The sequence below is a fragment of the Epinephelus lanceolatus genome, chromosome 22 (genome assembly GCF_041903045.1).
Source record: "Epinephelus lanceolatus isolate andai-2023 chromosome 22, ASM4190304v1, whole genome shotgun sequence".
Taxonomy (NCBI): domain Eukaryota; kingdom Metazoa; phylum Chordata; class Actinopteri; order Perciformes; family Serranidae; genus Epinephelus; species Epinephelus lanceolatus.
The window spans coordinates 8,406,942-8,431,551 of record NC_135755.1 but is presented as its reverse complement, the minus strand read 5'-3'; the positions used below and the strand labels follow the sequence as shown (position 1 = coordinate 8,431,551).

The window sequence follows — 24,610 nt, the reverse complement described above, 5'->3', positions numbered from 1 at the left end:
AAAAGGTTGACCTTTCACGTTGGCATGATGCGCGAATGGTCACCGTTATATTTTAACGCAACCTGGTGGCGTCAGGGGGAAACACAGCGGGACAACAACGAAAGTAAAAGCAGCAGAAGGATGGATGGATGGATGGATGGATGGATCAAATTACACATGCCCCAGTCATAGGTAGATAGATAAATGGATGGATGGATGATTGAAGTATGATCGGTGATTGAAGAATGCACAGATGGAGAAACTGATGGGTGGGCCGGTGGATGGATGGATGGATGGATGGATGGATGGATGGATGGATGGATCAAGTTACACATGCACCAGATGTAGGTAGATAGATGAATGGATTGAATGGATGGATGATTGAAGTATGATTGGTGATTGAAGAATGCATGAATGGATAAACTGATGGATGAATGGATGGTTGATGGATGAATGGATGGATGATGGATGGATGGATGGATGGATGGTTCGATGGATGGATGGATGGACGAATGGATCACATTACACATGCACCAAATGTAGGTAGATAGATGAATGGATGGATTATTGAAGTATGACTGGTGATTGAAGAAAGCATGGATGGATAAACTGATGGATGAATGGATGGTTGATGGATGAATGGATGGATGATGGATGGATGGATGGATGGATGGTTCGATGGATGGATGGATGGACGAATGGATCACATTACACATGCACCAAATGTAGGTAGTAGATGAATGGATGGATTATTGAAGTATGACTGGTGATTGAAGAATGGATGGATGGATGATTGAAGTATGATTGGTGATTGAAGAATGGATGGATGGATGATTGAAGTATGATCATAGATTGATGGATGAATGGACGGACCGACGGATGGACAGATGGATCAAATTACACATGCACCAGACGCAGAGAAGTAAACACAGAGTGAAAGACGGGGAGAAGAGGAGTGACTACAAAAAGCAGAGAAAGATAATAGATAAATGGAGGGATGAAAAGAGGAGAGAGGTGTCATCAGTTAATCAATGTAGTTTTCCTGTTTCCCTCCACTCTGCGTTTTAAGGTGATTTTTTTTCTCCCTTATTATTTTCGCTCTACTTCCCTTATCAATCAATACTTATTATTGGCCACCTCTGTCTCTCTTTATATCTGCTCGTCTTTCTTCCTCTCCTCCTCTTTCTCTCCATCTTTTCCCCTCTGTCAGAAAAAAAGGCAGAAGAGAGAGGAGGAAACACACACACACACACACACACACACACACAATGAAGTCATTCATCTGTCCAATCAAAGAGGCGGAAGCCCAGAGGAAAGTAAACATCCATCTCTCTCTCTCTCTTCTTCTGCTTTCTATCTACGTGTCTCTCCTTCACTCCGTGAGCGTCCATGATTATGATGCCCCAGTGTGTGTGTGTGTGTGTGTGTGTGTGTGTGGACAGACATATATCCCATTTCTCTGGTGTCTCTTTAAAAAGAATAGATTGTTCTTCTTCTTCTGCTACAAACAAAGAGTAAAGACACACACACAGTAAAAGGAGGAGAGAGGAGACACGACTGTGACACAATTTATGATGGGAGAGAGGTGAGGGGGGAGACAGGAGACAGACAGACAGACAGACAGACAGACGGAGGGAGGGGGGGGAGAGACAGACATACAGACAGAACAACAAAACGACAGAGAAATAAAGACTGAACTGCAGAGAAAAAGAACAACAAACATAAAGACAGAATGAAAGGATGGCAGGAAAAAGGACAGGACGAAAGAACGACAGAAAGAATGACAGAATTAAATTAACAAGAGAGAACGAATGAATGACAGTGAAAGTAAGAATTACAGAAAGACAGTATAAAAGAAGAAGAGAGTTAAAGACAGAAAGAAATAAATACATAAAAATGACACAAACAGAACGAAAGAACAGACAGAGAAGGACAGAAAGATGAAAAGAGAAACAAGAGAAAGACACAATGGTAGAGAGAAACAGACATACAGGCAGAACAAGAGAAAGACAACAAAAGAACGACAGAGAAATAAAGACACAAAGAATGAAAAACATAAAGATGGAATTAATGGACGACAGAAAAAAGAGACAGACTGAAAGAACAACAGAGAAAGAAAGACGGAAAGAACAACAAACATAAAGACGGAATGAAGGACGACAGAAAAGGGGACAGAACGAAAGAACAACAATAGCAAATACAGATCGACAAAACTACCAAAAAATGACAGAATAGTGGAAAGAAAGAGAAAATTTACAGAAAAAAATGATAAAAAGAAAGACAGAATGAAACGACACATAAAAGGACATGCAGAAAGAGAGGATAAAAAACTAACAGAGAAAGACAAATGAATATAGAGATGACAACGCAAAGAAAACGAAACAACAACAGAGGAAGAAAGACAGAACGGCAGGGAGAAACGGAAAGAAATGTAGAAAGAACGACAAAGACAAAACGAAAGAGGTTGTGACATCATCATTTGACCTCAGGTTGGGGGAGGACAGGAGATGAAAGACGGAGACACAGGAGATGGATGGAGAGATGGTGGGTTAATGGAGCGGTAGATAAAAAAAAGATGTGACACCGGAGATGGAAAAAGAGAGGTGAAATTAAAATTCAGTTTTGATATAAAGCCAGTGTGTTCTTATTAGATGGCGTTAGAGCTATATACATCAGTCGACTAGTCGCCCGCATGTTTACGATATTAATCACCATTCCATTGGTCATTCCAATACTCACAATATCACAAAACATTTAAAATTGGAATTTTATTGTATTGTAAAATAGGTATTGTGACATATCGTATTGTATGGGGCCTCTGGCGTTTTCCACCCCTAATCTTGACTTATATGGTCAAAATTAAAGAAATGTACGACTTATTTTTCTGTGTGGAGTTTGCATGTTCTCCCTGCGTCAGCGTGGGTTTCCTCCAGGTGCTCCAGCTTCCTCCCACAGTCCAAACACATGCAGGTTAATTGGTGACTCTAAATTGTCCGTAGGTGTGAATGTGAGTGTGAATGGTTGTCTGTCTCTATGTGTCAGCCCTGTGATAGTCTGGCGACCTGTCCAGGGTGAACCCTGCCTCTCGCCCAGTGTCAGCTGGGATAGGCTGCAGCCTCTTGACCCTCAAGAGGATAAGCGGTCACGAAAAATGAATGAATGAACATTTTATTTAATTTTCTGAAGTGATTGCAGTCACTACATCAGCAGACATTATGTTGGATCCAATATCTGTGTTGACGGACATTAAAACCTTGCACTCCACCCCCATTTTGTAGCAAAAACGCCTAAAATGACATACTCAAATTAAAATGACTGTAGCTTCTGAACCGCTCTGACTACATGCATGCATGAGGTCTTGCCAGAAAGAAAACTTTCTTAAGTTTCTTGTGAAAGTGTCAGAAACACTCTAGGTGATACAGAGACAGAGTAATAGGCCTTTAAATTCAGTAAAAAGTTGAAGATTTTGCCTAAAATAAAATAAAAAATGATTTTCATCTGAGCAGGTAAATGACACTGTGGGGCTGTAGGCACACTATCAGTGAACATTTGTTTCAGATTTGAAGAAGATGGCTCAAAGTATGACCATTCCACAGTGTTTTTTCCATGACAAGATCCAGGCCGAGCTCCACATGACAAGAACGCTCACTCTGCTTCAAAACAGTACTATCAGTGATTAAACAACTCAGCCAGCTTCTAACATTGTACCTTATTGAAATCAGGTGTAATTATGATAGCTGATGTTGTTTATGACACAGAAACACCATAAAATATCACCAAATAAAGCCATATGAAACGTGAAAGTTATGATCCCACTTTCTAGACAGTATATTTCAGTCAAAACTAGTGGTAGGAGTGAGACTCTTACCTTTTATAAAACAGCTACGTGTCTGCCAACGGCTCCACGTAAGATCACAAGTAATTCTTTAGCTTTTCCTGTCGAAAAATGGCATGACATGACTTGTCACCACTTGGAGTTTGTGTGTTTAGGCTGCTCTGGTGTGAAATCCATAAGAAATAAAAAAAAAAAAAAAAACATGTTATTTTTGAAAAGCCGAGAACTTCCTTAATCCAGTCATACCAAACATCACATTTGATGACGTAGTACACCTGGGAGATACCATTTAATAGAGGAGGAGGGGAGCGAGGACGTCAGTGTCCTGGTGGAATTAGAGAGGTTGAGTTTCAGTTGTTACACTCTTTGAGAAAAGTGTGTATATCAAGCAACCAAGCACCGCCGTTAGAGGTGTGCTATATCACCTCGTTCACGATAGTATTGGTTTAATTTTTGGTATGATGTGAAGAATTCACATCGTGATACTCGCAATATTTCGACTTGTTGACATATTGACCTCATACTGTTACCCACGGCAACAACAAGCATGGCTTGATAAGTGATTACGGCCCTGGGCAACATGGGAAGATCCACAGATAAGACACATCACAAAACTAAGGATACAAAACAGAGAGCAACCAGGGAATCAAAATAATAGAAATACATATCAGAAGTCTGTAAAGATGTGCTACCGACAACTCCAAATACCTTTCTCAGCCGTCTGTGATTAGAATTGTACTTTTAGTGAAGAATTAGAGATGAGAGTACAGTAAAATCTAAACTGATACTGTCTCCAAAAAGAAATGAGTGCAAGAAGTGAGGAAAAGAGGAAAACTGTCGAATGAAATAGATAAACTAAAAGTTTTCTGAATGCAATCCAAATTAAATCTGAGGAATGAAAACAAAATAATTCATTCAACACAAGCTCCAGGCACGAAAATTACTCTCATCTGGACTCCCAAAAATACACCGAAAAAACCACAAACACATTTCAGCTTTTTTATTATCAGGGGGGAAAAAAAGAAGAGGTAGAATGAAAGAAAAAGACAGAAACCAAAGATGACGGAGGATTCAAACAGAAGGCTGATAAATGAGCAACAACAGAAATAAAACAAGAGAAGAAGAAAACGGATCGTCCAACTGATGGAGAGATAAAAGAAAAGATGAAAGATTTTAGCTAAAGAGGGTTGACCCCTCGCTCTACCCCTCGTATTGACCGCACCAGGCTTTGATAAACTGCACTCTGTGTGTATGTGTGTGCGTGTGTGTGTGTGTGTGTGTGTGACCGACCCTGACCGGCCATCAGAGCCAATGACGGAGTATTGATCAAGGCTCCGTCACCATAGAAACGGCCATTTGGGAGGACAGGCGAGGGTGCGTGTGTGTCAAAGTGGGAAGACTTACTTCAAGGTGGCTCATCAGATCATCGGCTGTGTGTGTGTGTGTGTGTGTGTAATGTGTGTGTGTGTGTGCGTGAAATGTCAGCTTCATGTTTTCCATTCGTGGCGTGTTTTTGTTGTTGTTTCGGCCAATTAAAAGGTCATCAAGAAACCAAAAAAACAAAAAAAAACCTTAAGCAGCAAACAGTTTGAAAGCTGCTGTGTGTCTCATTTTAATTAACAGCGATAAATCATTACCTGTTTAATTATGAGACATTATTATAATTACTGCAAACACACACCAGCAGACCGTCTGCCTCCAGCCTCCTCTCCGCTCTGGATTTTACTTTTTCGAACCACTGTGTCAGATTCTGGAGGGAAATCTGGTGGATTGATTTACGGCACAAAAACAGGACAAAGGCCGCAGCACGTACCATTTTTATTTTGTGAGATTATATGTCGTCTTCTTGAAATGTAAAGTATCTAAAGTTGGAGTCAGACTCTCTTCGTGTGTTTGTGCTGCTGTCATCGATTTGCGCAGGAAACATTTCAGCTCTTATCCAAAGCCAGTGCCCTAAAAGAGCAAACTTATCAGGCGGCTAATTGTGGATTTACACCACCAGTGACTTTTTTTAGGTCTGTTTTTATTCTGACAAAAGGCTTGACAAAAATTAAACATTAACGTTCATGAAGTTCAGTATCAACAAGAACAAGAATATCAATGTCAAGAATACCATTATCACAAAAATACCCTGAAACATCGTGATATTATTCTCTCATAAAATAAAATCTGTTCTCCTAGCTCTCATCACACACGTGTGTCTTGTTATTTTGAGCCGCAGTGATTAATCAGAGTGTCAAATATCAACACTAAAACAAACTTTGCATAAGTGAAAATGCAGCTAAAATCATGTATTTAGTGTTGCAAGAAGAAGAAGCTCTGTTTTAAAACCAGTGGAAATAGAGCTCTGCAACAATGAAATGATTCCACTGACCTTTAACAACATATTAACTCCTCTTTTTTACCTGTCGCTCTGAACCTTTGTCAATGAACACTTTTTTTCTTCAGTGATCTGATTGGTCCAAGTGCGGGGTGTTTACAGGCTGTGATCCGATAGTCTCTATATACAGACTCTACATTCAGTGAATGTAGAGTCTGTAGGCAAACCCCGGAGATCTTGCCTCCGGAAGAAGAGCGGAAGAGCCCTGGTTTCCGGTTGTAGGCTGTTTGTAGTCTGCTCGATATTGACCAATCACGTTTGAGCTGGCTGCAGTTGTTGCCAGGTTAAACGGTCCGTGCGGGGAACTAACGAGGCGGATTATAATTAGCGTCACTGCAAACTCTGAATCCATCGCAATGGTTCAGCATATTTACTTATATATAAACGGAAGTTGGAAACAGAAATTCACCTCCTCCGCCCAAATCAAACCAGAATGCCAAAAAATCAGGGGCCTACCTCCAGAGGCTGTATCGCCATCTGCCGGAAGTCAGACGCGGAATACAGCTGATGGGTTCCGAGAATGGTGATCCGATACCCTTAAAGGAAATGGCCACTTTAGAATGAAAATACAGACATTACTTACTGCCCCTCATGCCGACAAGAAGTCCAGTGTGTTGGGGTATCGGAGGATAACAGCTAGCCGGATTTTTCCATACACTTCAAGTGCATGGAACCCATGTCCAAAATCATTTTGAAAATGTAATAAAACTCTGCTAAAGCATTTCCAAAACGTCAGAACGGCTCATCCGTCGTAATCCAAATGCCCTGAAGCCGCGGCATGCAAAATTGACTTGAAAAGACGTTATTTACTCCACTTCGATAGCATCATTTCTCACCATGGTCAGTTAGCCTGCAACTCGCAAGACTAGAGAACAAGAACGTCTCTGAACGTTCTCGAGTCTGAGTCTCGTGTAAGTTGCCATGTAAACGCAGCACGCCTGCAGGGCAGGCTAACTGACCACAGTGAGAAATGATGCTATAAAAGTGGAGTAAATTACGTCTTTTCATGTCAATTTTGGCGGCTTCAGGGCGCTTGGATTACGACGGACGAGTTGTTCTGACATTTTTGAAATGCATTAGCGGAGTTTTATTACATTTTCAAAATGATTTTGGACGTGGGTTCCATGCACTTCAAGTGTATGGAAAAATCTGGCTAGCTGTTATCCTCCGATACCCCGAACGAGTTTTGTGGATTAAGAAACTACACTGGACTTCTTGTTGGCATGAGGGTCAGTAAATACTGTCTGTATTTTCATTCTAAAGTGGCCATTTCCTTTAAGTCAGGCATGTCCAAAGTCTGGCCCAGGGGCCAATTGTGGCCCACAGACCAATTTTAATCGGCCCTCGGCTTGACTTTCAAAATATACCATATGTGGTCCTTTACACAATAATGGTTAATCGAGCAAGATCACGTGACGTTTTTACCCTTCACCTCACAATGACAGGACTATCGTACACTGCATTGTAGACAGGCATCAAGTAGTAATAGTTCATTAAAAGATAAAAATGGTTGCATTTATCTCACTTTAAGAAAAACAAAAAAAAACAACCTTTGATGCGAGAATCAGTCGGCCCCCCAGGTGTTTTCACGTTATTTTATCTGGCCCCCATTCAAAAACGTTTGGACACCCCTGCTTTAAGTTAACCTGAGGCCTGCGCTAGAAAGCAGGATTTGGAGTTAGCGAGGTAACTTCGGGGTTAACTCTGTTTTTTCAGTACTACGAAGCTGGTCTACTTTTTACCGGGATAAATCACCATTGCACCTTGTGCTGAACAGCTAACCTGCTCCGGACCAGATTAACTTTAGAGTATCGGATCACAGGCTGTCAACAGCCGGACCAATCAGATCACTGAAGATAAGAAGTATTCATGAACAAACGTCCGGAGTCTCAGGTAAAGAAGAGGAGCCTATATGTTGTTATAGGTCAAAATTTAGCACAATTTATTGTTAAGTATTTGAAACATTGTCTCAAAAAATATCGTGTGCATCAAGAGCCCTTTGAATCGTCAACAACCATGTCGGATTTTAAATGTCGCTGAAGTAAGAGATACTTTGCGGTGTGCGGTATGAACGTGAACATGACGGCAACTCACTCAAAAGTTAACCACTACAATAAAGACTGAATAAACTGCCTCTGAAATGTGGGGCACATTGAACCTTGCAGATTATCCGACAAAAATGAGAGCAAGTTCGAGCATTACCGTGGGGAGGGGGACTGCTGCCTGGCGGCTCTGTAGCACCCACTAGTGGCGGGCAGCTGCATGACAGTTAATCAGCCTTGTAGATGAATAGAACGCAGATTGGTTTAACCGACTAATATCTCTGGTGCCGACTAGCGAGGGGGCGGGCGCTTAATCGCACGCATCCCTCGTAGAATCGCTTCATTGTTTCAGAGCTGTATTTCCACTGGTTTTAAAACGGAGCTTCTAACAATCACAGATGACTTTAACTTGAGCAACGTTTATTTTAGTCCGCAGTGACAGGAGACACCTACGTGAGACCTCGTCAGACATTTCCACTCTACCTCAGCAGCAGAAACTGGTGTTACTTGAAAGTCTTTAATGTGACATATTCGGAGTAGTTTCCATCCAACTCAACTGCAAAAAAATACAAGCTAGCGATACATACATATAACGCAAGTCTCCGTCGACGGTATATTTTCGATACCGATTCATCTTATGTGATATGAAGCAGCTGATGTTGCTCGTAATTAACGGCACATGAACGCACTCGTGGCTGAATAGGAAACCCCAGAGTGGACTGAGTTGATAACCAGCTTTGTAGTACCGGTTATCCAGACGACCAATGTCGGGGTTAGTTGACCCAGATAGCGAGACGATTTCCTGGGTAAGATGAGGCCTCAGGTTAGCTGTTCAGCATCAGCTACTACGAAATTTATCCCGGTAAAAAGAGAGCCAGCTTCATGGTACTAACAACCCTGAGTTAACCCTGAAGCTACCTGGCTGACTCCAGGCCTCAGGTCAGACCTTGAGTCACTCTCTGGGTAACACCTGTGTCTCAGACTAGGCTCACGTCCTCTAAAGGGTCTCAGTGGTCACACTCTGAGTATGATTGCTGTGTTTAGAGCTGCTCAAACTTTTCGTACCAAGGGGGAAAACTTACCCAGAGTCCAGTTCAACCGGACAATAACACAGGTTTGAGCACCTTTAGTCCACACTTGGGTCAAACCGCCCCGCATTAGTGAAATTCTTTGTCCAATTATTGATTTACAGATGTTCCAGTCACACTAACGTCGAGTTTGGAGATGTGTATCCCTGTTAATCATCTTTTCTTTGCTTCTGGGACCAACTCACATCACAGGAGTTACTGCTCGCTATATTGCCCGCTGCGTCCTGTAGGAAATGAAAAGCCCTCCAGTGAATGACTGCTCAGGTCGCCCGCAGTGTGTACGTTGCAGAGTAAGGAGGCCGGGGGTCAAAGGTCACCACCTTACCTGTCGTGTAATGACTCCGCGTACGAGGAAAGTGTTTGGGAGAAGAAATGAGAGCCAGAGGCGAACAAACGGATTTGTTTCTATTTAAGGGTTTGGATGCAGTCAAGGTTAAGGGTTAACACATGAATGTAGGTCAGTGGACTGGCTGTGAGTGTGTGTGTGTGTTTGTAGCCAAGCGTGTGCATCTATATGCAAGCGTGTAACTGTGTGTACATGCAGCATATATGTGAGTGTATGGTGTGTGTGTGTGTGTGTGTGTGTGTGTGTGACCTGCTCTTTGTTCCTGTGCTCGGTGCGGTAAGGAGAGCGGACCGTTGACGAGGATTAATGCCCAACATATGGCAACCCTACGGGACACACACACACACACACACACACACACACTGCAGTCATTACTCTGAACAAAGAACTGTAAGGCTAATGAGAAGGCGATATCATGTGTCCTTTACACACACACACACACACACACACACACGTGGCATGGATTCACATGGATACACACACACACACACACACACACACACACACCTTAATGTTGTTTACACATGGATGGATGCAGATGAACACACACGCACACACACAGACACACACCTGGTACTGTAACATGTATCCATTGTGAGTGTGTATGTGGGAGGTGAAAAGGTAGCGGGGGGTTTGTTGATGGAAAGGCTTTAAGGATTGAATGCAAACACCTGTGTGTGTGTGTGTGTGTGTGTGTTAGCATGTAAAAGACAGAGAGTATAGTGTGTTTCTTGTACAGGTGTGTGTGTGTGTGTGTGTGTGTGATTGAAGGAGAAAGAGAAGGAGAGGTGAAGCAGAGTTCAGAGGAAAAGTGAAGGTTCATGTTTTCATTTCTTCATGCTCCTCTGCCTCTCCCCCTCTCTCTTTAAGTGTGTGTGTGTGTGTGTGTGTGTGTGTCTTTTTCTCACGTACACGATCACACCCCAAAACCTTGTCAAGGCGTTTTCTCTCCACATCCTTTTACACACTTTCTCTCTGCCACTCCCACTGGGATCTGACCGATATACTCACATGTTCCTGAACAGTCCAATATACACTCCACTCTAGTAACTCTAGTATTATTGGATAGTAATTGACCTATGGCTAAGCCACGCCCCCTCCACTCACTCGGACAAACTATCAACATTCAGTGACCGGCGCTATGGCAGGTGTCACAGTACACGGCATTTCACAGGAAGGCAATTGATGATTTTTGGGGACATAACGATCAGATATCATTGAGAAGTAACCAAAAGGGCCTAAACTACGCATTGGAGGGATATATTCATCATTTTATTGTTGAGAAGGTCGATGAAAATCTTAAATTACAAGCCAAAATTTACAGGTCACAGTGTACGCTTGTGAACCGCATCTGGTTGCCGTCACCATCAAAGACAACAAGTTAAAGTGCCACTGAAGTTAAGGTTTTTGGCTCAGAATATGAGAAAAGGATAACGGCCTTTTTACCATCTTTACCAAGAGTGTCTCTCCGTTAGTTTGGTGCTACAGTATTTACACTGAATCATTCAGCATAACGTTTGCCAACCTTTGTTATTTCTGCCATTACAGATAAGTTAATGAAGCTAAGCTCCAGAAGTTAACGTTAGCTTAACTAGAGCCCTTTGGACAACAGCTAACAATGATGTACGATCACCAAAGTACAAAACTAGAACAAAACAGGCTAATGAACTCCCAGCAAACAAGGTGACATGATGAACAACGCAGCTAGGAGCTAACGTCAGGCTAACTTTAGCTAACGTTAGCTTAGGGAGCTGTGAGATGACGTCATTGAGAATGTCATTCCTTTACTGTTTTCTATCTAGTATGGCATTAATGTTTGCTTCTTTTATTAATTGAAGGAAACGTATCTCACGCTCCCTTCCTCTGCCGCCATTTTTTGACTGTGGACTCGTGGGGCGGAAATGAAGTAGAAGTAGGATCCGCTAGCCTACATCATCGTTTATTTGCTAAATCTGTTTCCATTGCCAAAAGTCGCATTTTCCTAACATTGATACGCTGACTTTTCCACCCCCTCCAAGCATAAAAACTTTTTTGCGATATTTTGGCCTTTTTTTGAATTTCTGGCGTTTCCGTTCAAGTTTTTTTTCTGCAATTGTTGAAAATGCGAATAAAAATAGGTGGATGGAAACCCAAGTATTGTCTCCTGTGGGGATCAGCTGTGATGTGGTGGTTCACTTTTACACTGTGATCTTTAGCCTATAGTTCGGCTTTAGCTTCTAACCATAGTTGTGTTTGTTTTTGTTGCCGGGCTTTTTTTGAGCCATGACTCGTTGTGTTCTGGCTCCCAATAACGCAACAAGACCACATTTTATGATCCCATAAAGAATCTTTCTTTTACACAACAAGCCTACAATAATGATGTATCTTAGCTAGCATGGTTAGCATCATGTAGTAAGCTAACTAGGTAGCTGGATGTGCTAATGTTAGCAGCTTATGCTAATGCATATTGCATTTTTTGTCTTGTGTTTTTGATTAAGGAAACTTTAACATAATGTAGGTTTTTTTTTTTATATATATATCTAGGCGAAATAATCATTTTGGGTTTCTTCTGTTCTGTTGTTTTCTGTTCTATTTTCATCCAGTGACACTGTTGAAGTCTTGTACAGGTTTTAGTTTTTTGGTCCTCTCTCCCTCTCTCACACTCTAGGTGTAAATGACTTTGGACGGCCATCTGTTACTTAGCCACCCTGCAGAGAGTTGGCCTGCATGCGCTCCTCCTGTGTGTGTGTGTGTGTGTGTGTGTGTGTGTGTGTGTGTGTGTATCTTCCTTTATGTTTAGCCGCACGTGTGCAGTCACTGTATTCTTGTGTTTGTGTGTGTTTATTTATGCCTACGTGCACATGCATAATACAGTAGGTTATGCGTGTGTGTGTGTGTGTGTGTGTGTGAGACAGAAATAGAGGGGGATTGCTTGTGTTGTCGATGTGTATTCAGGCTCACTTGCACATGTAGAACATGTATTCTTGTGCTTGTGTGTGAGTGTGAGACACTGGTTTACATCAGCGTTAGCATATTTAGCCTCAGTCAACGCTAATGTCTCCTTTGCTGTCCTGCTCATTTCGTTTTAAACCAATCATTTAGCAAAACAATCTACAAATATGCATTTAGGGTGCATTCAGACCTAGAGTTGTCTCGCTGTGGTGCAAATCAGGGACTGATTTTGTTAGAACTTCGCATAATCGCCTCGTGATTAGTCATAATTTCCATGCAGGAAGTGAACAAACGTTGCTCTCCACACTGCTAGGTCGAAAATCATGGACCTGAAATACTAAATCATTGATTGATTTCACCTTAAAACAGTCAAAGATACCAACTACTTGTACATTTTCACTGTAGAGTGTAAGATTCCCATATAACACCCAAATTCCCAGAGTTTAGCTCCGGCCCTGGTTGTTAGAGGACTTTTATTGTGAAGCAGCAGGATGCTGAATACTAAATCAAAGTGTGAACAACTAGTTATTATGAAAAGCCTTTGGATATCCAGAACACTGTTACTGGTGTCACATGGTGTTGAATTAAGATCAAAGTTCAGTGTTTTTATCACATTATATGCCACTGTCACAAATTAAACATTCGTCTCCATATCTTGGATTCTTCCTCTGTTGTCAGAGCGGAACGACTTGATAAAGATTGAGCTCCTTTCTTGTCCTAAAGTGGGGATATTTTAGGATGTGGCAGCTCCTGCTGTTTCTGCTGGTTGTGGTACTTCGAGGTGTGAAAATGTCACCGAGAAAAGATCACTTCATTTCCCCCCGGAGACACCGACTCTAAGAACGACCAATCGGATTTCACTCCAGTGTTTTTTGTCGAACTCTCCTGATATCAGCCAATCAGACGATATGAGTCTTGACGTCGCTGTCCTGCAGTAAGGCGTATGGTGGAAGTTGAACGACTGTGTGCTCCCTGTGTGGTGTCAGTTTGTGATTTGATTATGTCTGAGCGACCTGCTGGAACATCCAGCTGTCAGCTGCCGCTGCTGAAGTGACACTCGACCAACAGAGCAACAGACATTTTTAATTTTTCTACAATTAAAAAACAGGTTTTATTATCAGGACACATTTAAAGTGCAAATAATGAAGATTAAAAAAAAAAAAAATCACATGCCTCCTCGGTAAACAAAGAATCCAAAAATAGAGAAAATTCTTGATGAGTTGAAGTCATGTCGGGCTGCATTGAACAACACACATGATAAGCACGCCTCTGCTTATTATGCTGTGCGTAAAAATGTTTTAACACTGTGTAAGTTTTAGTATAAAGTGAATGTAATCATTATATAGTTTAACATTACGTACCGCAGCAGTATACTGTAAAGTGATAGGAAGTGAATCAGTCATGATTCTTATGGCATTTTATCTTTTAAAAATTCAGAGTACGATTAAATATTAATTTCCCCCTCCAGGCGTATGCCTTTGGTCGTGTGTGTGAGCATGTGTGTGTCTGTCTGTCCACAACTTATCTCACAAACTACTGGAACAATCAGCCTAATATTTTGTATGCAGATTAGTGACTGTCTTGCATTGTTGTGGTGATTATAATAGTTGAAAAACCTGTTATAAGACCCACTGAGCAGTCCGGTACAGCTCAGTTTGGGACACATTTTTATAGTTTCCATCGTGAAAAGTAACACCCAATTGATCCCTCCGTCTCTCCGTAGTCAACGCTGTGACTCTAATTCTGTGTCATAGTAATTAATCTCTCTGTCTCTCCCCCCTCCAGCTCTCGTCCGGGCCGTCCTCCGAAGCGTTGTTCTGGTGCAGGGATCCAGGAAAGCCCCAGGCTGCTGCACCCGGGCCTCCCCGGCCTGCTGTCCCCCAACCTGCTGTCACACACCGGTGAGACACAGAGACACAGAGACATATTCTCTCCTCTCTTCCTCCTCTTCATTCCCTCTGTTCATTTATTTATTCACCAGTTTGTTTAACTGGGGCAGTACGGCTCGATACTGTCCTGTGGAAACCATGCATTACAATACATACGTTATTCTGAAAGGAGACGTTCTGCATGATGAGCGCTGTTACGTTTGGTACTTGTGTGTTCTGGACACCTTTTACACTGTGGTGTCGCCGCTTTTACTCAAGTTAAAGGTCAGAGCAGTAGAGCTGCCTCGACTAAGAATTTTCCTAGTCGACCAATAGTCGTCATTTAGGGCCATTAGTCGACTAGTCGCCTGCATGTTTCTGATATGAATGTAATGATTAAATGATATATTTTGGTGGTTTGAGTTGAAGGTGTGAGAAAGAATAGTATCAGTAACATTGTTAACACTGTGCTACATTACAGAGAAATACAAAACCGTACTAATGAACCTTCATTAATATAGGCCTATATTTTATCTCCAAGTGCACGTCACACACTGAGCGAGCCGCCTGTTAATGACGCTGTGGGCTAATGGGCATGTAGCTACTTCCATGTTTCAGATGATACGTCATGTTTGTAGTCGACCAATGAAGATGAGTTTACATATCACCTTGGGTTCGTCCTTCACCTTCTCAAAATGATCCCACACTTTGGATTTCCAGCCTGACATGTTATTAACTAGCCTGTGGAATAACCGCAGGTACCAGCCCTGGAAATTAACCTGACTCCTGTCTGACTGCTGAGCGTGGACACTTCCTGTCTCTACCCTTTCAAATTAAATCCCCACATGGTCCAGTCATATAGGTTTGGATCTAAGGTTCATTCTCACTGCCGCGATGTGGAAATGCAGGACGGATTTGCGGAATATTCACGCAGCGCTTTTCCGCGTTTAAACCATACAAACAGGCACGGTACGGACGCAGTGCGGAATTTCGCATTGTTGTGTTCCAAGTCCGCACAGTGTGCACGGGTGTGGGTGAACATGGACGAGAGTAGCAGCAGCAGCAGCGAGCTAACGTTTAACAAGCGTCAACATCAACTTTCTTTAGCACTTAGCACTCGCTAATGTCACCAAGCTGGACTGCCAGACGTTGTCCTTTAACTCATTGTTCATAAAATCATCCCGTCTTTTCTCAAGAAGGACGGGGTGTTGTGAAACGAGGTCTATCAACCTTTCTCCAATACTTTCCTGCCTGACTGGATTTCGGACTCTCCCGGGTCTGCGTGACTATAAACAAACATTTTCATTGGCTCAGCTGTGTAGCTCCGCAGGCGAATTCCGCGGGGCTCAAAGTCTGGGTGGAAACTTTTTTCACTGCAAGAAAGTTCCGCCCCGGTGTGCAAACTTCCATAAGAACCCATGAAATCAGCTTTTATATTTTTCCGTGAGAATAATCCGTGCGGATATTCGTCCTCAGTGAGAATGGACTTTTATTCTGACAAGGCGCAGCTCCTAATAGAGTTTCACGTTAGCTTTACCAATGAAATTTGCAGACTAATGACCTTTCTAGTCGACTAACGTTTAATGTTCAACATATAATGAATATATTTTTTGTTGTAGTGTGAGCCGTTGTTAATTTTGTGTATTTACTGGACTATTTACTGGCCTCCTGGACATACGTAAAGATGATTTCAGGTACAGTTTAAGAAAAATGAAACCTGCAATGTAGCTGCCTGAACCTAACCACGTGTTTTTGTTGCCTAAACCTGACCACGTGCGTTAATTGATGACAAAAAAAAAAAAGAAAACGGTAATTTGCGTTGTTGTGCCAATGTAGCGCGTTTATTTTGAAAGAGACTGTATGTAAATGTTAAATTTCCTGTGAAAACTGACATGTTTTTTGAAAGAAGACAATGCATGTAACAGGCTGAACTTGACGTGGCGTCCCAGAGCGTCTTCAACCAACGCACCCAGGGTACCTTGCCTCGTGCATGTCGTATCTGGACGTGGAAATTCAACGACCAAACGTCGATATGTGACGAGATCGGAGCGAGAATGTGTTGAAAATTCAGACTGTAAAAGACGTCTTTTGTAATGGTGGTCAATGAGGGACATGCAGTACCACAGCTGGCCACTAGGACACATTTGCACCTTCTTCCTCAGGCACCTCTTCATTCCTTTAATCTCACTGATTCCTTTCTTCTCCTCTCCCATCTTTCTCCTTTCATCCCTCCTTTTCTTCTTCCTTTGAATATCAAATGTCCTCCTCCATTTCTTCTCCTCCCTTTCCTTGTTTCATCTTTCTCTCTGCTGCTGCACCTCTTCCTCTCATCCCTCTTCACCTCTCCTTCCTTTCTTCCATCCTGTCACTAATTTCCTTGTCTTCAGTCCTCCCTGCCTTGCATGTGTATCCCTCCTTCTGCCTCTCTCTCCTCCTCCTTCCCTCCTTCTTTACAACCTCCTTATCCTCGTCCCTCCATCCCTCCATCCTCACCTTTTCTCTCTGATCCATGAGTGAAAGAAACAGAAGAAGAAAAGAGGTATTTTTCTTTTTGGCGCTCAAAGTGAAAATGGATAGAAAGAAAAAGCTGTGAGAGCGAAAGAGGGGGGGAAAACGGAGAGAGGGAGAAAGGAGGGATGTCGCCAGAGGAGACGATGAAACCTAAAAACGAGTGCCAAAGAGAGAAAAAGGAGGGAGGCGGAGAGCAAAAGATGGCGGGAAGAAAAGAAAGACAGATTGTTTAGGAGTTGACAGCAAACGAGTGGGGAAAAAGGAGAAGGAGGGATAAAAGAGACGGATGAATGAATGAAGGTGAAGAACGATAGAGAAAGAAGAGAGAAAGACCTGCAGAGGGAGAGAAAGAGAGGGTGAACGAGTGCAGACTGCATGGTGGTGTGATGAATGACACGTCTCTGGGGTCCCACTCCTCCATCTGTCCATCCCTCCCTCCTCTTTCCCTCCCTCCCTCCCTCCCTCTTTTCTTCCTTCCTTCTTTCTCGACTCATCTCCCTCCATTCTTCCTGCACTCTGTCCTCCTGTCTTTCCTTTCTGTTCCACCTCTCCTTCATTTTCTTGCCTTCTTTCCACTCACTATCTCCTTCCGTCCTTACCTCATTCTCTCCTTTATTTTCTCTCTACTCTCATCCCTCTCTACCTCCTCCCTCATTTTTTCATTTCCTTTCCTTTTTCTTCTGTCTCTCTCCTTTCCTCCTCATTCTCACCTTTATCTACCTCCTAGGTTCTTCCTTTTCTTTCTCCCGTTTCTCTCCCTCCTCCCTCGGCTCATTATCTCCTTTATATCCTTCCATGCTTCCTTTCTTTTGCCTCTCTTGTTTATCTCCCCTTCTTTCTCCTCATTCTCTCCATCACTTCCTACCTTCCTTCCTTTTGACTCTATCCCTTCTTTCCCGTCTTGTTTCGTTCTTTCCTTCTTCCTCCTCGACTCATCTCCTGTCCCCTTTTTTATTCTCATCTTTCTTTTCTCTCTATGTCCCCTTTTATCTACTTCATTCCTTCCTTCCTCCCTCCCCATCCCCTCCTTTATTTCCTTCCCTTCCTAGTCTCCTCCCTTTCTTTCCTCCTTCTTCCTTGACTGATCTCCTGTCCCCTTTTATCTACTTTCTTCTTTCATTTCATCCTTCCTTCCCTCATTCTCTCCTTTATTTCCTTCCCCCTGAACCTCCTACCTTTTTACGCTCTCCCTCCGTTCCCTCCTTTATTTCCTTCCTTCCTTCCTTCTTCTTCCCCGACTCATCTCCTGTCCCCTTTTTTTCATTCTCACCTTTCTTTTCTCTCTATGTCCACTTTTATCTATTTCCTTCCTTCCTTCCTTCCTTCCTTTGATCCTTCCTCCCCCATTCCCTCCTTTATTTCCTTCCCTTCCTAGTCTCATTCCTTTCTTTGCTCCTTCCTCCTCGACTCATCTCCTGTCCCCTTTTTCATTCTCATCTGTCTTTTCTCTCTATTTCCCCTTTTATCTACTTCCTTCCTTCCTTTTGTCCATCTTCCCTCATTCTCTCCTTCATCTCCTTCCCTTCCTTCCTTTTGACCCTCTCCCTCCTTTCCTTACCTTTCTTCTTCTCTCTTTCCTCCTGGACTCATTCCCCTCCCTTTTTCATTTTCTTCTTTCTTTTCTCCGTGTCCCCTTTTTTTGTAATTCCTTCCTTCCTTTCATCCTTTCTTCCCTCTTTCCCTTCTTTATTTACTTCCCTTCCTACCCTCCTGACTTTTGACTCTCTCTCCTTTCCCTTCTTCTTTTCTTCCCTCCTTCTTCCTCGACTCATCTCCTGTGCCCTTTTTTCGCTCTCATCTTTCCTTTCTCTTTATGTCTCCTTTTATCCGCTTCCTTCCTTCCTTTCGACCTTCCTCCCCATTGCCTCCTTTATTTCCTTCCCCTCCTAGTCTCCTTCCTTCCTTTTTTTCCTCCTTCTTCCTTGACTGATCCCCCCTCCCTTGTCCCCTTTTATCTACTTCCTTCCTTCCTTCCTTCCTTCCTTCCTTTGATCCTTCTTCCCCCATTCCCTCCTTTATTTCCTTCCCTTCCTAGTCTCCTTCCTTTCTGTCCTCCATCTTCCTTGACTCATCTCCTGCCCCCGTTTATCTACTATCTTCTTTCATTCATCCTTCCTTCCCTCATTCTGTCCTTTATTTACTTCCCCTCCTACCCTCCTTCCTTTTGACTCTCTCCCTCCTTTCCCTTCTTCTTTCCCTCACTTCCTAGTCTCCTTCCTTCATTCCTCCTTCTTCCTCGACTCATCTCCTGTCCCCTTTTTTCGCTCTCATCTTTCCTTTCTCTATGTCTCCTTTTATCCTTACCTGTCTTCTTTTATCCTTACCTGTCTTCTTTCCTCCTTCCTCCTCAACTCATCTTCCTCCCTTTTCTCTATCCTCTCTCTTATCTTTCTATGCCCCCTTTTATCTACTTCCTTCCTTCCTTTCATCCTTCCTTCCCTTATTCTTTCCTCTCTTTCCATCCCTTCCTGGTCTCCTTCCTTTTAACTCTCTCCCTCCTTTCTCTTCCTCTTTCCTTCCCTCCTTCCTCCTTGACTCATCTCCCTGCCCCTGTCATTTCTACATCCCCTTTTTCCTTTCCTCCTTCACTCACTTCCTCTCTGCCTCCTTTCTTTTCCTTCTTCTTTATTTTTCCTCCCTTTCTTTCCGCTGCCCTTTTTTATCTCCCTTGCCTCCTTCCTTTTTACCCTTCTTCTCACTTCCTTTTTTTTTGCTTTGTTCCTTCCTTTCCTTATTCTCTCCTTCTTTCTCTTCCTTCCTCCCTTCTTCCTTGACTCCTCTCCTTACCATCTTTCTGCACTCTGTTGTTCCTGTGTCCTTTTTCCTTTCCACGTTCCTTCTCTTCCTCTCTGCCTGTTTATTTTCTTTCCTTTCCTTCATCATGATGCCTCCTTTGTTTTTCCTTCTTCTACCTCCCTTCGCCTCCTGTCTCCTTTGATCCTCCCTCCTTCATTTTACCATCCTTTTTGCTTCCTATTCTTCTTCACCCTCCTTTCCTCCCTTCTTCCATCCTTCCTTCCCTGTCTTTCACATCTCACCTTCTACACACACCTTCATTTCCTTCTCCTCCACCTCCTCTTTTCCCTCCCTTTTATCTCCTCTTTTCACTTTTTCTGTTCTAGTTTCCCCTCCTTCCTTACCTCCTTTTACTCTTCCTCCTTACCTCTTTGCTCTCCTTCCTCCTCTCTGTTTCCCCCTGTCTCTTTTCTTTCTCTTCTCCATCGCCTCCTTTGCTGTCTCCTTCTCTCCTTCCTGCCCTCTGTGAGTGCCTCCTTCTTCATCCTTTCATTTCTAACCTCTTCCAACTTCCTCCTCTACGCCCCTCCCTTCCTCTCACTCTTCATCTCTCTTTCATCTCCTTAATTTTTCTCCTCTCCTCTCCTCTCCCTCCTTCCATCCTTCCCTCATCCCCTTGACAGTGACTGTTGGCCTCCTTCTCTCTCCCCATCTTTCTCTCCAGGATAAATAAAACATGGTTGTGTTTAGTGACATATGGACACAGCTCACTGTGGCATACTAATGACACACACACACACACACACACACACACACATTACTGACGGCACATACACATCAGGTATGTGTGTTTCTGTGTGTGTGTGCGCGCAGAAGTGTGCGTGTGTGTTTGTCGAACATTAGTGGAACCCAGAGAAAACATTTGCTCACTTATGATCGCTCATTAGCTCACACACACACACACACACACACACACACACACACACATGCGTGCAGTACATATATACAACACACACTCGCACACACACACACATGCGTGCAGTACATATATACAACACACACTCGCACACACACACACAGACACTTGGCAGTTGTCGGATGTCGCATTCCGCCTCACACACACACACACACACACACACGCACACACAGGCATGCACACACGCAGAGTTGGTCGTCTTAGTGGCCCTGCGTCCATGGAGACACCACGTTGCCGGGGGAGACGGGCTGTTGTTTACGACCTCGCGGGCGCCACGGCGATGGGGGGCATCAGCCAATCACAGATGGACATTTATCACACTGTTAGAAAACACACAGAGTGAGCGGAGGAGAGGGAGAGTTCGGAGAAAATGGTGAGAAGAGAGCAAAGGATGAGGAGGGAGAGATGAAGAGAGGAGGAGGGAAAGGTTGTTGGTGAGACTGAAGGTGGATGATCGGAGGTGTTTCGGGAAAAATGGAAGAAGAAAAATCAAAGAAGGGAGGATAAAGAAAGAAAGGAGGAAAGACATTTTGAAATAAGAGGAAGAAAAGAAAAAGATGAAGAAACAGAGGGAGGAAGTAAGATGCAAAGAAGATAAAGATGATGGAAGGAAGGGAGAACTGAGGAGAGATAAAAGGTGAAGAGGGAACGCTAGAGATGAGAAGGAAGAAGAGGAAGAAGGGAGAAAGGAAAACTAGGTGGTTGTTGATGAGATGGAAAGAGGAAGAAGAAAGATGTTTTGGGAAAGAATGGAAAAAGAAAGATTGAAAACGGAGACCCAGAAGTAGAAATGGAAGAGAAAGAGGGGTGAAAGAAGAAGGGATGATAAAGAAGAAGATGGGAGGAAATGAGAAATGGGAAAAAAAAGATGAAAGAAGGAAGAAACTTTGTAAGAAGAGGAAGAAAAACAGAGATGGAGATGGAAAGAAGGCAAGAAAAGGTGAGGAGGGCAGGATAAAGAGATGAGAGGGATGAAAATGGAATAAAAATTGAAGGAGGAGAGGTAGAGAAAGAAGAGAAAAGGGTGAATGAAGAAAGAGTAAAGAAGAAGATGGGAGGAAGTGAGACATTGGGTAAGAGTGAAAGAAGGAAGTACTATCGTAAAAAGATGAAGACAAACTGTAAAACAAAGGGAGGAAGTAAGATGCAAAGGAAAGATAGATAGAGAACGGAGGGAAGAAATGAAAGAACAAAAGATGAGGAGGGGAAGATAAGAAATAAGGAGAAAGAAGGAGGGAATCGGTGGTTGTTGGCGGAAGGGAGGACATCTTGGCAAAAAAATGGAAGACGAAAAAGTGAAGGAAGAGGACCCAGGGGTAGGGATGGAAGAGAAAGAGGGGTGTAAGAAGAAGGGAGGGTAAAGAAGAAGATGGGTGAACATGGGACTAAGTAGGAATAAGATAAAAGGAAGAACGGTGGAAAGAAACTTTGATAGAAAGAAAGGAAAGAAAGAAAAGATGGAAGAACAGAGGGAGGAAATAAGATGTATAGAAGATAAAAATGATTGAAGGAAGGGAGAACTGAGGAGATAGAAAAGGTGAGGAGGGAAAGATAAAGAGATGAGGAAGAAGATGAAGAAGAAAGGAGGAAGGGAAAACTAGGTGGTTGCTGGTCAGATGGAAAATGGAAGAAGGAAAACTTAAGAGGGATGACCTAGGGGTAGAGATAGAAGAGAAATATGGGGTGAAAGAAGAAGGGAGGATAAAGAAGAAGATGACAGGAAGTGAGACGCCAGAAAAAGGTGCGAGAATTAAAAACTTCAGAAAGAAAGGTGGAAAGAAATCTTGAAATAAGAGGAAGAAAGAAAAGACGTAAAACAAAGATGGAAGTTGAAGAAACAGAGGGAGGAAGTAAGACGTATAGAAGGGTTAGAACTGAGGAGAGAGATGAGGTGAGGAAGGAAAGACAGAGAGAGATGAGGTGGAAGAAGAGGAAGAAGAAAGGAGGAAGGGAAAACGAGGTGGTTGTTGACGAGATGGAAGGTGGAAGAAGGGAAACTGAAGAAAGAGGACTTAGAGGTAGGGATATGAGAGAAAGACGAGTGAAAGAAGAAGGGGGGATAAAGAAGAAGATGGGAGGAAATAAGACACGGGAAAAAGGTGAAAGAAGGAAGAACTTCAGAATGACATCAGGAAATACATTTTGAGAGGAGGAAGACCGAAAAGATGTAAAACAAAGGAAGGAAGATGCAAAGGGAAGATAAAAAGATGAAAGGATAGAAGGAAGAAATGATGAGAGAGCAAAAGGTTAAAGATGAGGAGAAAGAAGAAGGAAAAAAGAGTGAAAACGATGTGGTTGTTGGTGAGGATGACCTAGAGGTAGAGAAGAGAAAGAGGCGGTGAAAGAAGAAGGTAGGATAAAGAAGAAGATGAAAGGAAATGAGGAGCTAGAAAAAAGAGCAAGAAGTAAAAAAAAAACTTCAGAAAGAAATTTTGTAAGATGAAGAAAGAAAAAGACGTAAAACAGAGATCGAAGTTGAAGAAACAGGAAGATAAAGAGATGAACGTAAAAGTCCACTTAACAAGCGCCAGTACGTGACGAGTTGGGAGTGAGAACGTGTTCGTACATCGGACGCCATCCTTCACGAACGCACCCAAAGGTTCTTTCACCTCAAGAGCACCTGAGCGAGAATCATCCTTTTATTCCTAGCGCCGTCTGCTGAAACCCTCCAACATCGCAGCTCCAGTGACATCACGCATGTGTCACACCTCGTAACTCCCATGCGGCCAAAGAGTGTGTCCATCCAGCCTTCATTGAATAGCCTTGAGAGTTTGGTTCAATCGAACTCAAGTTTGTTTGCCCCCTGAGTGCGGTTCGTTTGAGCAGGTGTGCACCAAAACAACCGGACCAAGACCCTCTTGAAGAGGTGATCTCGGTCCGATTGCAATTGAACTCTGGTGGTGAGAACGTGTTCCGACCTCGTTTTCAAACTGTATTGTTTGACTAAAATGAACAATGACAGCAATATAGTCCACGATGAGCAGCACTAAAATCAACCTGCGTAGTTGTCTCTCCATTGTGACATTAGAAAGTGTCACATTTATCTTGCAAGTGTACTCTTCTTCAACGTTTGCTTTACTTCCTGGATTTTTCCCACATGGAAATTCTGACCAATCAAGAGCAGCTTTCTCACACAAGGCATTTGATCTGGTCCGCTTGTAAATGCTGCCGTGAGAACACGAACCAACTCTAGGCAATTATACAACTTTGTGATTCAGACCAAAGCAAGACAGCTCTAGGTCTGACAGCACCCTGAGAAAGAAATGGAATAACAGAGGGAGAGAGTAAGACGTAAAGGAAGGAGGGATTGAGGAAAGAGAGCAAAAGATTGAAGGAGGGCAAACTGCGAAGAGAGAAGATGGTGGTAACGGAGGATGAAAGGTAAAAGGTGGACGAAGTAAAGACGAAAACGAGAGACAAATAGTTGACGGCCGACGGAGCGAAAGGAAGGAAAAGATGGCAAAAAAAGAAGAAGTGGATTAAACAGAGAAAGACGGGAGAACGAGGGAGGAGGCATAAAGGACAACAAGAGAGTGATATCAGTTTAATTGGCCTCATCTTCCTTAACAAAGAAGCTGTGATGATAAGCGTGGGAGTGTGTGTGTGTGTGTGTGTGTGTGTGTGTGTGTGGTAACCTATGCAGGGTGCTGCGGCACTCATTTGACTTGTTAATTCACTTCAAAAACAGCTCAATGGTTCGCCTTGTCTTCTAACACACACACACACACATATACACACTTCACACACTTTGGCTGCAGAGACACATAAACACAACTACAAACACTTCACACACACACACACACACACACACATACACACTTCTTCCAAAACACAAATACACTTTGACACACATACAGTACATAAACACATTTTTGGCACAAACAGTGATAAACATAAACACATCTGGCGCATGAGCAC

General features: G+C 42.9%; 1 protein-coding gene across 1 annotated transcript in view; it reads left to right on the top strand.

Moving 5' to 3' along the window:
• dachb (dachshund b) overlaps window positions 1-24,610 on the top strand; it is a 137,756-nt gene that overhangs the window by 56,395 nt on the left and 56,751 nt on the right. Inside the window, exon 2 of the mRNA XM_033609411.2 lies at window positions 14,387-14,502. Coding sequence (XP_033465302.1) covers window positions 14,387-14,502 — 116 coding nt within the window. The remainder of the gene's footprint in view (window positions 1-14,386; window positions 14,503-24,610) is intronic.